Genomic DNA, 13,202 nt, shown 5'->3' on the forward strand with positions numbered 1-13,202 from the left:
GGTTACGGTCACCGCAGCAGCCCTAGTCTCAGCTGCATGTCATGCTTTGTTATATTATTTCCCACCAGATGTGTTTGTAGCTTGAGGGGATTGACAATGAGGAAGTGCAAACCAACGCACAGCCAAGATGCCAGAGTCTGACAAATAATTGTAAAAACAAATATTGTCAGCCCCTTGCATCATCTCATGTACAATCCATGACATGATGATTCATACGAAAACAGAGCCCTTCCCTTTGTGTATTGGAGAGGGACAGACCTGTGTGTGTGTCGTCTATTACCAGACCAACAGGAAGCTTTAATCCTGAGATGACTATTTCATTCTCTTCACTGTGTTGAAGGCCTTAAAATAGACTCGCTTAGCAAACCCTGAGAGTCACTATCTCAGCACTGCTCTCTCACCTGCTCTCTCAGGCACTTTCACTCGCTCTGCCACTTCTCCTCCGAGAGGCTTTTCTCACTCTCTCACTTCCCTCTAGTCCTTACTGGACGTGACGCTCTGGCGACACTCTGGTGCACAAGTGATTACTTGTCAGAGAGAGCTCGAGTATTTTACGTTTAGGCGAAAAGTGGTATGAAAAAATATAATCCACGTCATCACACTATCATACCGATGTATTTGTCAAATGGTGTTCAGCGGTAGTTTCGTTTGAGTGATATCGATGGTCCCCTTTTCACTGAACGTTATGTTTTGCGGTGGAGTACTGCTTGTGCATGTAGGTTGAACACTCAAGCGTGCACAGAAGTTAGTTTGTTCAGTTAATGTTTAGGTACTTGTCAGGGTTGTGGTCAGTTCACTTCCCAAATTGAAAAGATCTTCATAGAATACAATGTGCAACTTTTCAATTCAAGAAATAGCATTTTTATTTACTTCCTGAATTGTATTAAAGAGGAATGGATCCCAACCCTGGTATGTAATTAAGCATACTACTAAGTCTCTTCCACCACGGTTGCTGGCTTCTCATTTGTTTCAGGAAGCTGATTCATCATCTCCCCTATGTGTCCAATCCTCTCCCTCCATCCAGGTGGTGCGACTGTGCCAGAACCCCAAGCTGGCACTGAAGAACAGCCCACCTTACATCCTGGACCTGCTGCCAGACACCTACCAGCACCTCCGCACCATCCTGTCCCGCTACGAGGGCAAGATGGAGACGCTCGGCGACAACGAGTATTTCCGCGTCTTCATGGAGAACCTGACCAAGAAGACCAAGCAGACCATCAGCCTGTTCAAGGAGGGCAAGGAGCGCATGTATGAGGAGAACTCGCAGCCCAGGTGAGAGGATGACGTTTTTGGAGATTGAGGTGGAAATCGAACTCGTTGTTAGACGAAATGCAGGTACTTTTCCTAAAATACTTCTTGGTCTCACAATTGCCATTTCCTGATTAAAAGAAATTTGTTCCGAGACATCAAGATATAAGTGCCTTTGTTTTTGTACAACGAGTGTGAGTATTGGGCCGTCTCATCCTCCTCCTGAAATGATCCTGTGAGGTTGCACTCTAACTTGTGTTAGATGACGCTTAGTTCATTCACTACCAGAATATTAACCCTTTTTGTTAGCCCAGAGCTAAGCCGAGCTGTACGATGCTGGCCTTGGTTACACATCCACCGTAAGTCCAGGAACTGTGATTTGAAGGAACATGTCGAAAAGCAACTATCTGAGCCAGTACGGTTTGGGACGGCACAATAGTGTGAAAAGGCTCTGAATTTGTTTCTCCTACGTCTGAAGTGAAGCGGGGGGTATTGTTTTGTGTGCTGAACCCCTCCCTGTCATAGCAGACAGGTGTAGGGTTAGATCTCATCGGCGGGTACGTTTCTGCACCTTCTTAAAGTGGAGCAATGTAGGCTTGTACTGAGTAACAGCCAAAGAGAAGGGTGCTGTGGTTTGTACACGTGAACATTTGTGGTCAGGATGACGCTATTTGCCTGTGTTCTGTCTTTGTGTTAACATGCTTTGCCGTTAGTATCCCGCAGACTTGAGGGTTATAAGGAGCTAAAGAAATTGCAAAAGTACAAAATGTAGTCTTAACACCTTTTTAGTTTTTTAAATAAAATCAACAACAACAAAAAATCACTCCATACACAGTACAAACATATACATACGATCAACTTACAGACACACACAAACAATGACTACATCTTATCTGAACAGACCCGCATGTTCACACCCCCATCCCTAGTGCCCGCATTATTGTTTGCCACTTGGCCTTAAATTGTATCAATTTAACGAACACGGTTTTAGATGAAACCGCTAATCAAAATGTAGTCTTAACATCTTTTTACATGACCAATATCATATTTTTCCTTTTATGATTTGTAGCTCGGGGGCCCAAATTATTCAAGCATCTCAGAGAAGAGAATTTGTGTGCAGTGCCTTTAGCAAAGTTGAACAAGCGTGTTCATTTAGATGACATTTTATAAATCCCGTCAGAAATGCAGGATTTGGCCTAAATCTGGTTGGGGAAATAGCCTGTAGAAATGGTCTATTCTACTTTGCCAACGGCACCCCATATCATTCCTACTCTGATGCTTGATAACTACGGCCCCAGGTTATACAGTTAAAAGTGACAATGAAGCTTGAGTTGCACATTTCTAACTTATTGCTGGACACACTCCAAGCCTCTCCCAGCTCAACCGATTACACGCAGTGGGAGCATGAATACGATGCCTTGAGTTAAGTATCAATGGCAGGATGTGGCCAAATATTTTCTTCTCTAACTGACACAAGTTGGACCCCTAAGCTCATCTCCGATCTACTCATAAACACAACCCTTTCTTTCAACTTTTATGAACAACTGTGGTTCATTTCCTTCTTTTTAATGCAACGAATCAGAGTAGCGATGACTCTCTGCCTGTAGTCTTGCATGGCTTCTGTTTTTTTTAGGACAATGAGTCTCCTTGTGCTGAAACTAAGGGAGAGGAGGAGGCTCAGCTCACATTCCTCTTCTGTCTTCCCCCTAATTGAATTAGCATTAAGTAATGGGCCTATTTGAACAGTCTTAACCACTCCTTTGTGAAATACATTTTCATCATCACTTTATTACAGAGCGAGTGGGTTCTAGAGCTGGAGCTGGTAGTAACCGATGAAGCCCCCCCCAAAGGGACCAGAGACAAAGAGCGCTATTGTGCCTAGAGGGCTTCAGTGAGTAAGCTCTAGCCCAGTAGCGTGGTTAGTGTGTTACCAGCCGCAAACGGCCTTAGCTGTGTGACACTCCTCCCATACCAGGGCTCTTAGCAGGGTGTGCCTTACACGCTGACTAAACCGGGCGTGCGCATGTTGATTTTTGTCCGCCCGCACCAGACGCGATCAGGACACAGAGGTTGAAATATCAAAACGAACTCTGAATCAACTATATTCATTTGGGGACAGGTCGAAACACATGACAGTCATGGCCATTTAGCTAGCTAGCTAATTTGTCCTGGGATATAAACATTGGGTTTTTATTTTTTAGCTGAAATGCGTAAGGTCCTCTACTTTGACAATTAATCCACAGATTAAAGGGTAAACTGTTGTTTCTAGTCTTCTCTCTTCCTTAAGGCTTCTTCTTTGGGCTTTTTATGGCAGTTGGCAACCAACTTTGAGGTACATTACCACTACCAACTGGACTGGAGTGTGGACCTCAGTTCGTCTTTCAATCACCCACGTGGGTATATGCTCCTAAAAACCAATGAGGAGATGGGAGAGGCGGGGCTTGCAGGGATGTAGACGGGACACAGAAATGTAGGAGCACAATGAAAAGTGTTTGACGTATTAAAGCTAGTGCTCCTAAATTAACATTCCAGGTCGCACAGCTAAATATTTAGGCGCAGATGCAAGTAAAATGGTCGCACTGTAGAGCCCTACGTACCACTCTCTTTCCCCCTGGATAGGATGGAGATGGTTAGAGCAGTTTGATACAGTGTTAGCTTCAGCCTCGACTTAAATAGTTTCCTGTGTCGACAAAATGTTAGCTATTCCCTTTCCTCTGGTGGTTGATAACGATGGAGCACCGTTTCAGTGGAACATGATGGATGCTAGCTATGAATGATATGACGATTACGCGGTCCTCCCACAGGGTTGTTTGCTCTCAGACCGTTGCAGTACAGAGAGCGATAGTGGGTGGATGTGGTGCCGAGATGCCCTGCAGACTTCTCCACAATATTACCGCCGCGAAATTTGCTCTTCTATTTATGATGATTTTGGCGTCCGGCCCTCCATATTTAGATTTGAGCAGTACAAATATGTTTTGCCCGCCTTGCACGCAGACACACTGACACACAGCCCCCATAGTTCTGAGGCGTGTGATATTTGCATTCAGCGTTCTGACTATTGCTGGTTGATTACCACAACCACGGTAGACTGTGAAAGCCTTTTGCTAATTTGAGTTGTGCTTTTTGTGCGGCGGTGGCCTGCCATGTCTAGCTGCAACGCTGCTGTGTGTGAGGGGGTGAAGGGTTGGCTGCGGCCTGTGAGCTGCTAGAAGGGAACTAATGATTAACAGTGACACTGTCGCGCACTGTGCGCGCCACACAGTTTCTTCCCGGTAGACTGCGCGCTTCCTTTTCCTGTTTCTCACAGGCCACCTAGTGCCATTTCTACCCCGCTCAGAGAGAGGGGGAGGGTGCGCAACGGGGAGAAGGAGCACAGCAAACGCTAGCCTGTTCATAACCGCAAAGTCCAGACTGAGTATGGAGTTGATCAATGTGTGCAGAAATAGGCCCTTCCAACCTCCCCTATATCCGGATATTGTTCAGACCTCCCTGAGCTTCGCCGTTTGATCTGGCTTCCTTGGCTAAGGCCCTGACCAGCGCTCCATCCTGACTGCTGGTAGTTAATATATCCTGGGGGGAGAGGAGGACTGGTTCCCAAATGGAACCCTATTCCCAATATAGTGCACTACTTTTAACCAGGGCCTATGTAGGGAATGGGGTGGCATTTGGGCAACAGGAGAATCGTCCCGGGGCGGAAGGGGTTCTACTCCAAACCCCGTTTTCATATCCACGGGGCAGGACACCAGAACAGGAGTGCGGCTTTCCTTTTCAGCGTGGCTGCTCTCTCCTCCTCCTCTCACTCCACCACATGCCCATGATCCTGGCCTTGTTGGATTGATGTTTTCAGATCAACATTAAAAGGAAGGACTCCCATCTACATTCACGCAGCCCCTTTACAGCCTCCCGCTGCCCGTTGCAGCCTCCGCTGGCTACAGCTGAGGGTTATTGCAGATGGTGGGACCCCAGTGATGTTGGGAGAAGGATCTGCGTGGTTGGCCGTGGGCCTCCTACTTCGTCTTCCTCACTACTGCAGACACTCACTGTCTCTGTGCCCTCCTTTCTCTCCGCAGACAGAGGAAGCCTCCCATATCTTCTTGCACCTGGCAGTCTCAAGCTAGTCTGCACGTCCCTGATAGTGCCTCAGAGTGATAGTGCCTCAAAACCCCCTTTTTGTTGTGTCCATCTCGTCTAATGCCACCTTACATAGAGACATATTCAGTCTCTTCTCTAAATAAGCAGACAAAAACTATTGCAAATGGTTTCATTTGATAGCTTTGCGAATGTTGACAAAGCAGTTGTCGTATGTAGCTGCTATGAAAATGGGCTTCTCTGCCTCCTATCTGTGCTGCCGGAACTCTGTGGTATCACGCCAAGTTCATGTCCCTGGCAGCATTAGTACCATGACATCACTCTATTTGCATAGGGCATGTGCCAGTTGCTAAATTTGTCCCTCAAAGCCCTGACCCAAGATAATGTACGACTTCCCATTTTCTATAGACTTTCCATTTTTCTATACCAGCCTACTGGTAAACCAATAGTTCCTCATTCAGGAGCAGGCTATTGGCTTTGACTATCTCTCCCATCTTATCTGCTGGCAAAGGTCTGTGCCAACGGATCAATTCCAGCAATAGGGAAATGCACTGCCGGATAACAATATAATTCCAAAGGATGTGTACATTTTTAGGGCGCATGCAGAGAATGTGTGAGAGCCTACGTTTTGCATACTGTAGCATCACTCTGAGTCTGCTTATTTGTATTTAACCTTTTAACTAGGCAAGTCAGTTAATAACAAATTCTTATTTACAATGACGGCCTAGGAACAGGGCAGAACGACAGATTTTTACCTTGTAAGCTCAGGGATTTGATCTTGCAACCTTTCGGTTACTAGTCCAACACTCTAACCACTAGGCTACCTGCCGCCCCAGTGTTTTAGGCTGCTGAATTTGACATTCTTTGCCACTTCATGTACCAGCAGTTACTAATATATAACTCCAATACTGTTCTGTCTGAGAATTTTGGGCTATTTCTTGATGAGGTCTGTCAGATCAGACAGACAATTTGTGGTTGGTTGTGATGTGAGAAATGGAAAACATTTTTTAATGTTTAAACAGCATTTAAATCATTATTTATTTTTTAACGTTTGTACGTAAGAACAATAAGAAAAAATCCTAGTATTCCATGTGAATTTACAATCCAGCTGCCAGCAATGGTTTTGGCCTCGGTCCCTTTCAGATGGTTAAGCATTGCACCTGTAGTCTGCTACCCTTACTGTACCTCAATTCCACCCCGCGAAGTTCGCATATCCTTTATATTTAACTTCTCAACGTATTGCCATACAGGTAGGGCTGACCCAATTTAGTCGACTGGTTTATTGTTTGGCCGATAGGCTGACGGTCGGGTGAGTTTTCAATTATTTTTTAAAATCTTTTAGTCGAGCAGTCTAAAATATATTAATGTTGCAATGCGCCCGAAATGGCACTCTATTCCCTATTTAGTGCACTACTTTTGACCAGAGCCCTATTGGCCCTGGTCAAAAGAAGTGCGCTATACAGTGAACAGGGTGCCATTTTGGACACCTTTTTTTTTTTATTGCACATTAGGCCATTAGGGACCATGCCAGTTATCTGCTCTGAGTCTGACTTAATTTGGCTTTGTGAAATGCCCTCGACTGACGGGCCTTTTACCCCATCATGCCACATGCAGGCCAAACTGTTAGCGCTGCTGTGAATGGAAATGCACTTAACGCTTCCTGAGCTCCGGTTCAGCTCGAGTTACACTGGCCTGCACATCACCCCGAGCCCGATCTCACACACACACATGCGCGCACCCACACACGCACGTATGCACACACTGAGGCAACACTGCATCGTTTATTTATGGCATACTGCTGCCAGTTTCAAAATAATATAGACCATATAGTTCTCCTACTGGGTTATGAGGAACATTAGGCTTTAAACAGTTCCTTATTTGACCTGGGGACACAGCAAATAGGCGATGTAAGGCTATTTAGACAGGAAATGGTAAGAATACACATCGGTTGCTTCCTCTAACACTGTTAGCACGTAATAGCACTTTTCGGGTGGAACTTTTTCAGGGGTTAGGCGGCGACTCGTGTCTTTCAGTCTTTATCAGGGTGGATGATATTAGAGGAATTAAACGGTTAATAAAAAAAATAAAAAAAGCGAGCCTCTGTTTTGCGTTGGTGCATCCGGATGTGTCAGTCAAAGTATGTGTCTCTGTGCGTGCATGCACTCAAGCACACTTGTTTGTGTGTGTAAGTCTGCTGTCACTGCTGTTTCCTGACAGAGATCCGGTGAGCAGCCAGTTCCGGAGAGTTAAATGTATAATGTGATGACTGTGATGAAAGGGGAACCCAGTGTGGTTGCAGTGTCTTTTTCTGTAGAAGTGTCTATGACTATTGTGGTGTGATTGTGTTGCTGCTGCACGGTGGGTGCTGAGGATCCAAGTTCACAGACAGACACAGACAGCCCGACTGCTACATTGTATTGCATTGAGAGTAGGCCTACCACCAGGCTTACAACATGTCAATCCCCCTCTCCCCGATGTAGGCCTAATCATGTAGGCCTAATGTGTAGTGCCACCAGTCACTGATTTAGTCCCCCAGACCGTCCGTTCGCCAGTAATTGGCTTCAAGTGGGCCGCCGCTTTAACTTTCTCGCCTTCTATCGTGGAAAACAGGAAATGGGGAGGGAGCAGCCAGCTGCTGGTCAAAGGTCAGGCCCTTATAGGAGGAGGGGGTCACCACGAGCGCCGTATCCAGGGATAGCTTGGCCCATTGCCACGGTAACAGAGGAGATCTATGCTCTGTTGTCGAGGCAGCGGTGGATTGAGGGGGCATATGTATGCGGGTTATGCGGGTTAACTACTGTAGCTCATGCAGAATAAGAAAATGTATCTGTCCCAAATAGCACCCTATTCCCTATATAGTGCATTACTTTTGGCCAGAGCCCCATTGGTGCTGGTCAAAAGTTGTGCACTATATAGGGAATAGGTGCCATTTGGGACGCAGAAAAATAAATGCCACGCCGGGGTTAGCACAACAACCAGCCGCCCACGCACTGAGGTTGCATTTACTCAAACTCTCTCTCTTTCTCTCCTCTCTCTCTCCTCTCCTTTTCTGTCTCTCCTTTTCTTTCTCTCCTCTCCTTTTTCTCTTTCTCTCCTTTTTCTCTCCTCGGGTCCTTGGGTTTTTCAGACAAAGGAATGGCCATAAATAATGAATGGGGTTGTGTGTTTGTTTTGTTTTTTTAGTTGTTGGCGTAGTCTTTTGGACTTTCTAACTAACTTTCCTTCGGCACTATTGTTGTTTCTGTGAACACTGGTTTTGAGTTAAAGCAGATGACGCATACAGAGGAAGAGGAGTAGGGGACTAGTCTATATGCGCTTGTGGGGATCTGAGAGGATACGATAAGCCTAAACAATGTGTTAATAGCGCCACCTTGCCCTCTGATAGGATAGGAATAGGGAAAGCAGTGTGTCGTCTCCACTGTCCACTAGGCTAGTCTCTGTATCAAACAACATACATGAGATGCGTTTTAAAGTTTAGGGCTCCCTGCCTTGTAGCATTGGAGCCATGCCCAGCCGCGCACAGAAATACAGAGCAAGCGTTGTAGCTCCAAGTTCTACCCTAGTCAGAGATATGAGGACACACATACAACAGACCCGCTGGCAGGCGCACTGTAAACTCATAAGCTACAACATCACTCTCGGGATTGGCAGTTTAACTCGTTGTCTTGTAGAATGTGACCCTTAATGGTGACTAGACACATACACACTAGTCTCTCTCACACACAAGGCATACCCTATGCCAGTGACGGAACACAGTTGTGCTTCACCGAGGGCACTTTGCCACCTACAGAGCAATACACTCACACTAGCCTTGTCAAGAACCAGGCTTCCTTAAAACTGGAAGCCAGGGGAAGTTCATGGCAGAAAATTTGTAAAATGAGGTGGACACCCGGTGTAAGTTAGTGACGCAACACATCAAACCAATCAAATGCCTTGCTTGGGCGGAACTCCAATTGTGCAAACTAGCATACGGAGCAACTCCACAAAATGTGTCCTTCCTGGTCTGAAAACGGCGATGAACATAACACGGAGCACCAACAGCATGTGGAGGGAGGGGTCTTGAAATGTAGCAACCAATCGTAATCTTGCTGCTGGGAGCCAGCAGACCATTCAGATCATTTTTGCAAGACCTCTAAGGGAGGCGTGACAGTGGCATGATTTTAGCGGTATGGCATCAAGACTACCCTCACACAAACTGTGTGTGTGTGTGGTGAATCCATACGCTTTCTGTTTGCCATCACTGCCCACTTGGTTAGCTAGGGTCAGTAATGTCCACCTCACCAACAGGACTTCCCCCTTCTCGAAATGTGGGCACTCATAATTGGCATACTTTTCTAGCGGAAAATAAATTGTTGTGATTTAAATTAAGCCTGTTGGTTGAATTTGAAACTTAAACTGGAAAGTGTGAAGGAGGGATTAGAGAATTGAATTGGAAGACGGGCTTAGTTTTGCAAGGGTCGTGTCAAGGTGACGAGGGGAAACGGCGCAGGACTGATTTTCTAGCGGGGCAGATGGGCTTCTACTGCTGCAGAATGCCTCGCCTCACTCAAAGGCTTAGCTGGAAAGCCATTCACAAAAAAAAGAGGCTACATTTTTCTTTTTCTTCTCGTTTTGGCAGTTGAGTGTCAAAAAATACCCCCACAGGCGCGCACACACACACACACACCCACACAATTTGGCAGGGTGTCTGTATCCTCACTCTGTCTTTTTCGAGCTCATCATAAGGCTGTGTCCTCTCCTCTATCCCCTTACACTCACTCCCTTCCCCACCCGTCCTCTGTGCTGGCATTGGAGAGAGGGGGAGACGCTGCCGCCACACTCGCGCTCTCTTGTGCATGTCAATGCTCCCAGCCCCCCCCCCCCCAAGAGCCTCGCACAATCCCTCACTGTGCTATCACGTGCTTTCTTTGCCACTTCGTGCCGCCACTGCGTTCGCCCGCCTGCCTCTCGCCTCGTTGCTCATCTGCCCAGGGGCCTCTGGAATCGGAAAAGTGTGCCAGGCATGTCGTGGCCCCCAACCCCTCCCTTCTACCCGTCAAACCCCAACCTGCACACCCAGGGCCCAGGCTAGCGTGTGTAATGTGATGGAGGTCTAGTCCCTCCTGGCTCTCTCTCTCTCTCAGCTTCCGCCATTGAGCTCAGCCCCTGGCCTTACAAAGCCATGTTAACATGACATATTAGCTATCGGTGGCTAAATTTAGCTGAAATGTGTAGTGGCTGTTTTAAGGAATCACACCATGGATTAGTTTGTCTTGGCCCATAAGACTAGTTTCAGGGTGAGGAACCATCCAACGTCAAGTTGTATAATACTCTCTCTCTCTCTGTTCCTCTTCTGTAGACGGAACCTGACCAAGTTGTCGCTGATCTTCAGTCACATGCTGGCCGAGCTCAAAGCCATCTTCCCCAACGGCCTGTTCCAGGGGGATAACTTCCGAATCACCAAGGCTGACGCCGCCGAGTTCTGGAGAAGATCGTTTGGGGACAAGTGAGTCCACCTCTGCTCTCTGCAAAAAGTTGACATTTACAGCACGTTAGCCAGTCATAGTGAAAGCATTTAACATTTAAGTGGTAAGATTGGATATATTTATGCACCACATGATGGAAACTAGAAGAAAGAAATTGCTTTGATGTTTCAAGCTACGTGAGGTAGCCTAGGTAAACAAGATAGAAAGTAGTTAATTAAGTCTCTTTTGGTTTAGGAGGGGGGGAAAAAATAAACTATTTTTATTGGTCACATTTTTGTCAGTCACCATAAACACCCAGAACCAGGAAAAACAACTGGCCAAATTAAGCCCACAAGATTTCATATGGCCTGACCAAAAATGTCTCCATAGAAATTACAAAATCGTCCCGTGGCTTAATGTCGCAGCTGACCCCTGCTCTAAAACACTATTGTTGCGCTGTGGCGAATAACACGTTTGGAACGTCCATATTCAGGGTAGAATCAGAAGTGGGATCGGACACCGTAATAACAGGGAAAGTTTAACACAATGCATCAACGTTGCTTGTTCAACTCAATGGGTATAGTATAGTAAACCATATTGTCCCGATGATGTGTTTTAAGGACGATAGTGCCTTGGAAGGTGTTCCGGCAGGCCCTGCACGAGTTCCACTCCATCAGCTCGGGCCTGGAAGCCATGGCCCTCAAGTCCACCATCGACCTCGCCTGCAACGACTACATCTCCGTCTTCGAGTTTGACATCTTCACCAGGCTCTTCCAGGTTGGGCCTATACTCACACGCACGTGCAAACACACACGTACATGCGCATGGACACACAAAAACCAGCACAAGTGCATGGATATACACACACACACACACTCGCATGCCTAGATGCGCACACAAACACTCAAATTCAGGGTCGCACACACTCAAACACTCAAACACACACACTCACACACAACCCCCCTTGTACTACATTCCACTGCGCCAATGTACACAATTTCTCTTGAGAGATGAGTTGAGAAACGAGTCAGACAATGTGTTTGTGTTGTGTATATCAAATTGTATTGGTCACATACACACGGTTGGCAGATGTTAATGCGAGTGTAGCGAAATGCTTGTGCTTCTAGTTCCGACAGTGCAGTAATCTTGTTAGCTATTACTGTAGCTCCCATGGAGTAGAGTCCTCCATAGTTCCACCACACACCGTAGCCGCACTTTCTAACTACACATGAGTTTGGCAAAGCAATACTTATTGTGGCCATGTGTGTTTCTCTGCTGTGAGGTATCGGGTGGCAGTTGCCTGCATCCCTGCCTGCTGAGAGACGGGGCCAGTGTTTTGAGTTGAGTGGCTGCGTTGCGTGTCTCCAGGCTGAATAGAGGCCTCTTGCTGGCCCTTGTTGGCATAATGCAGTCCCCAACTCTTAAAGAATCCACGTTACAGCAGTGGATCTCAACTGGTTTTGCTTCAGGACCCAAATTGAACCAGGTTGTCTTAGCCGCGATCCAAAATTCGCATCGCAAATTTTATTTTATTTTAGCCAAAATGCAGTCTGGAAAACTGTTTAATTCTATATTGACAGTAAATTTGCTAATTATATGGCAAGGGAACAACAGTCCCACCTTTTTTATTGTCAATAACCCATATTCTGGTTTGAGACTCCAAAATCAACCAAATCTACAAAATAAATAACTCTATATTGAAAATATTATGATTGAAGAAAAGTAGTTCAGAGGTTAAATTATTTTTTAAAATAGGTTCATTATTTCTACACATTTTATATCTGGTTTTAGTCATTTAAATTCAGACTGCTGTATAGAATTAAAAAGTAAAACCACTCACGACCCATTCAAAACCTTGGACCTACCAGTTGAGAATCGCTGCTTTACAGGGAGTCGGGACTGGATGAAATTGTTAAGTGCCTAGGAGAGGAGTGGCTCTTTTGGGGCTAATTCTATCAAGTTTTTAAGTGGCCACCGTACAGAGAACAGAGAGAGCTTACTGGGCCATTCTTTCACTGCTAGTCAGCTGTGAGGAACAAACTGTACTAAAACGTACCCGTCCTGTCACAAAGGACCTTGGGATCTGACTAGTCCTTAGGAAATATGACTGCGTTATTGAAATTTTTTGCAATTTTGATCCACTAGTGACACATCGCTAATCTAGTTGCATTGTATCAAGTTCTAGTTCCCGGACACAGATTAAGCCTAGTCTTGGACTAATGTACTTTCACTGGAGACTCATCTGTGTCCAGAAACTCCCCTGCTGCTCTTCTTCACACACGTCATGTTTAGTGCTGCTGTGCCTGTGTGCAGTAAAAAGACCAACAACCAATGTCCCCCGTAAGTAATTGTCTCAATTGGACAAGTGCAAGTAGTTGCCCCTTGTTTCAATCCATTTTCTTCCGTTTGGTGCCTAACGAA

General features: G+C 46.0%; 1 protein-coding gene across 1 annotated transcript in view; it reads left to right on the forward strand.

Moving 5' to 3' along the window:
* The window catches only part of LOC120028686 (E3 ubiquitin-protein ligase CBL-like), a 32,628-nt gene that overhangs the window by 7,363 nt on the left and 12,063 nt on the right, over nt 1–13,202 (forward strand). The window contains exons 2-4 of the mRNA XM_038973914.1: nt 1,025–1,272; nt 10,676–10,822; nt 11,402–11,558. Of these exons, the coding sequence (XP_038829842.1) occupies nt 1,025–1,272; nt 10,676–10,822; nt 11,402–11,558 (552 nt within the window). The remainder of the gene's footprint in view (nt 1–1,024; nt 1,273–10,675; nt 10,823–11,401; nt 11,559–13,202) is intronic.

The sequence above is a fragment of the Salvelinus namaycush genome, chromosome 34 (genome assembly GCF_016432855.1).
Source record: "Salvelinus namaycush isolate Seneca chromosome 34, SaNama_1.0, whole genome shotgun sequence".
NCBI classification, from domain to species: domain Eukaryota; kingdom Metazoa; phylum Chordata; class Actinopteri; order Salmoniformes; family Salmonidae; genus Salvelinus; species Salvelinus namaycush.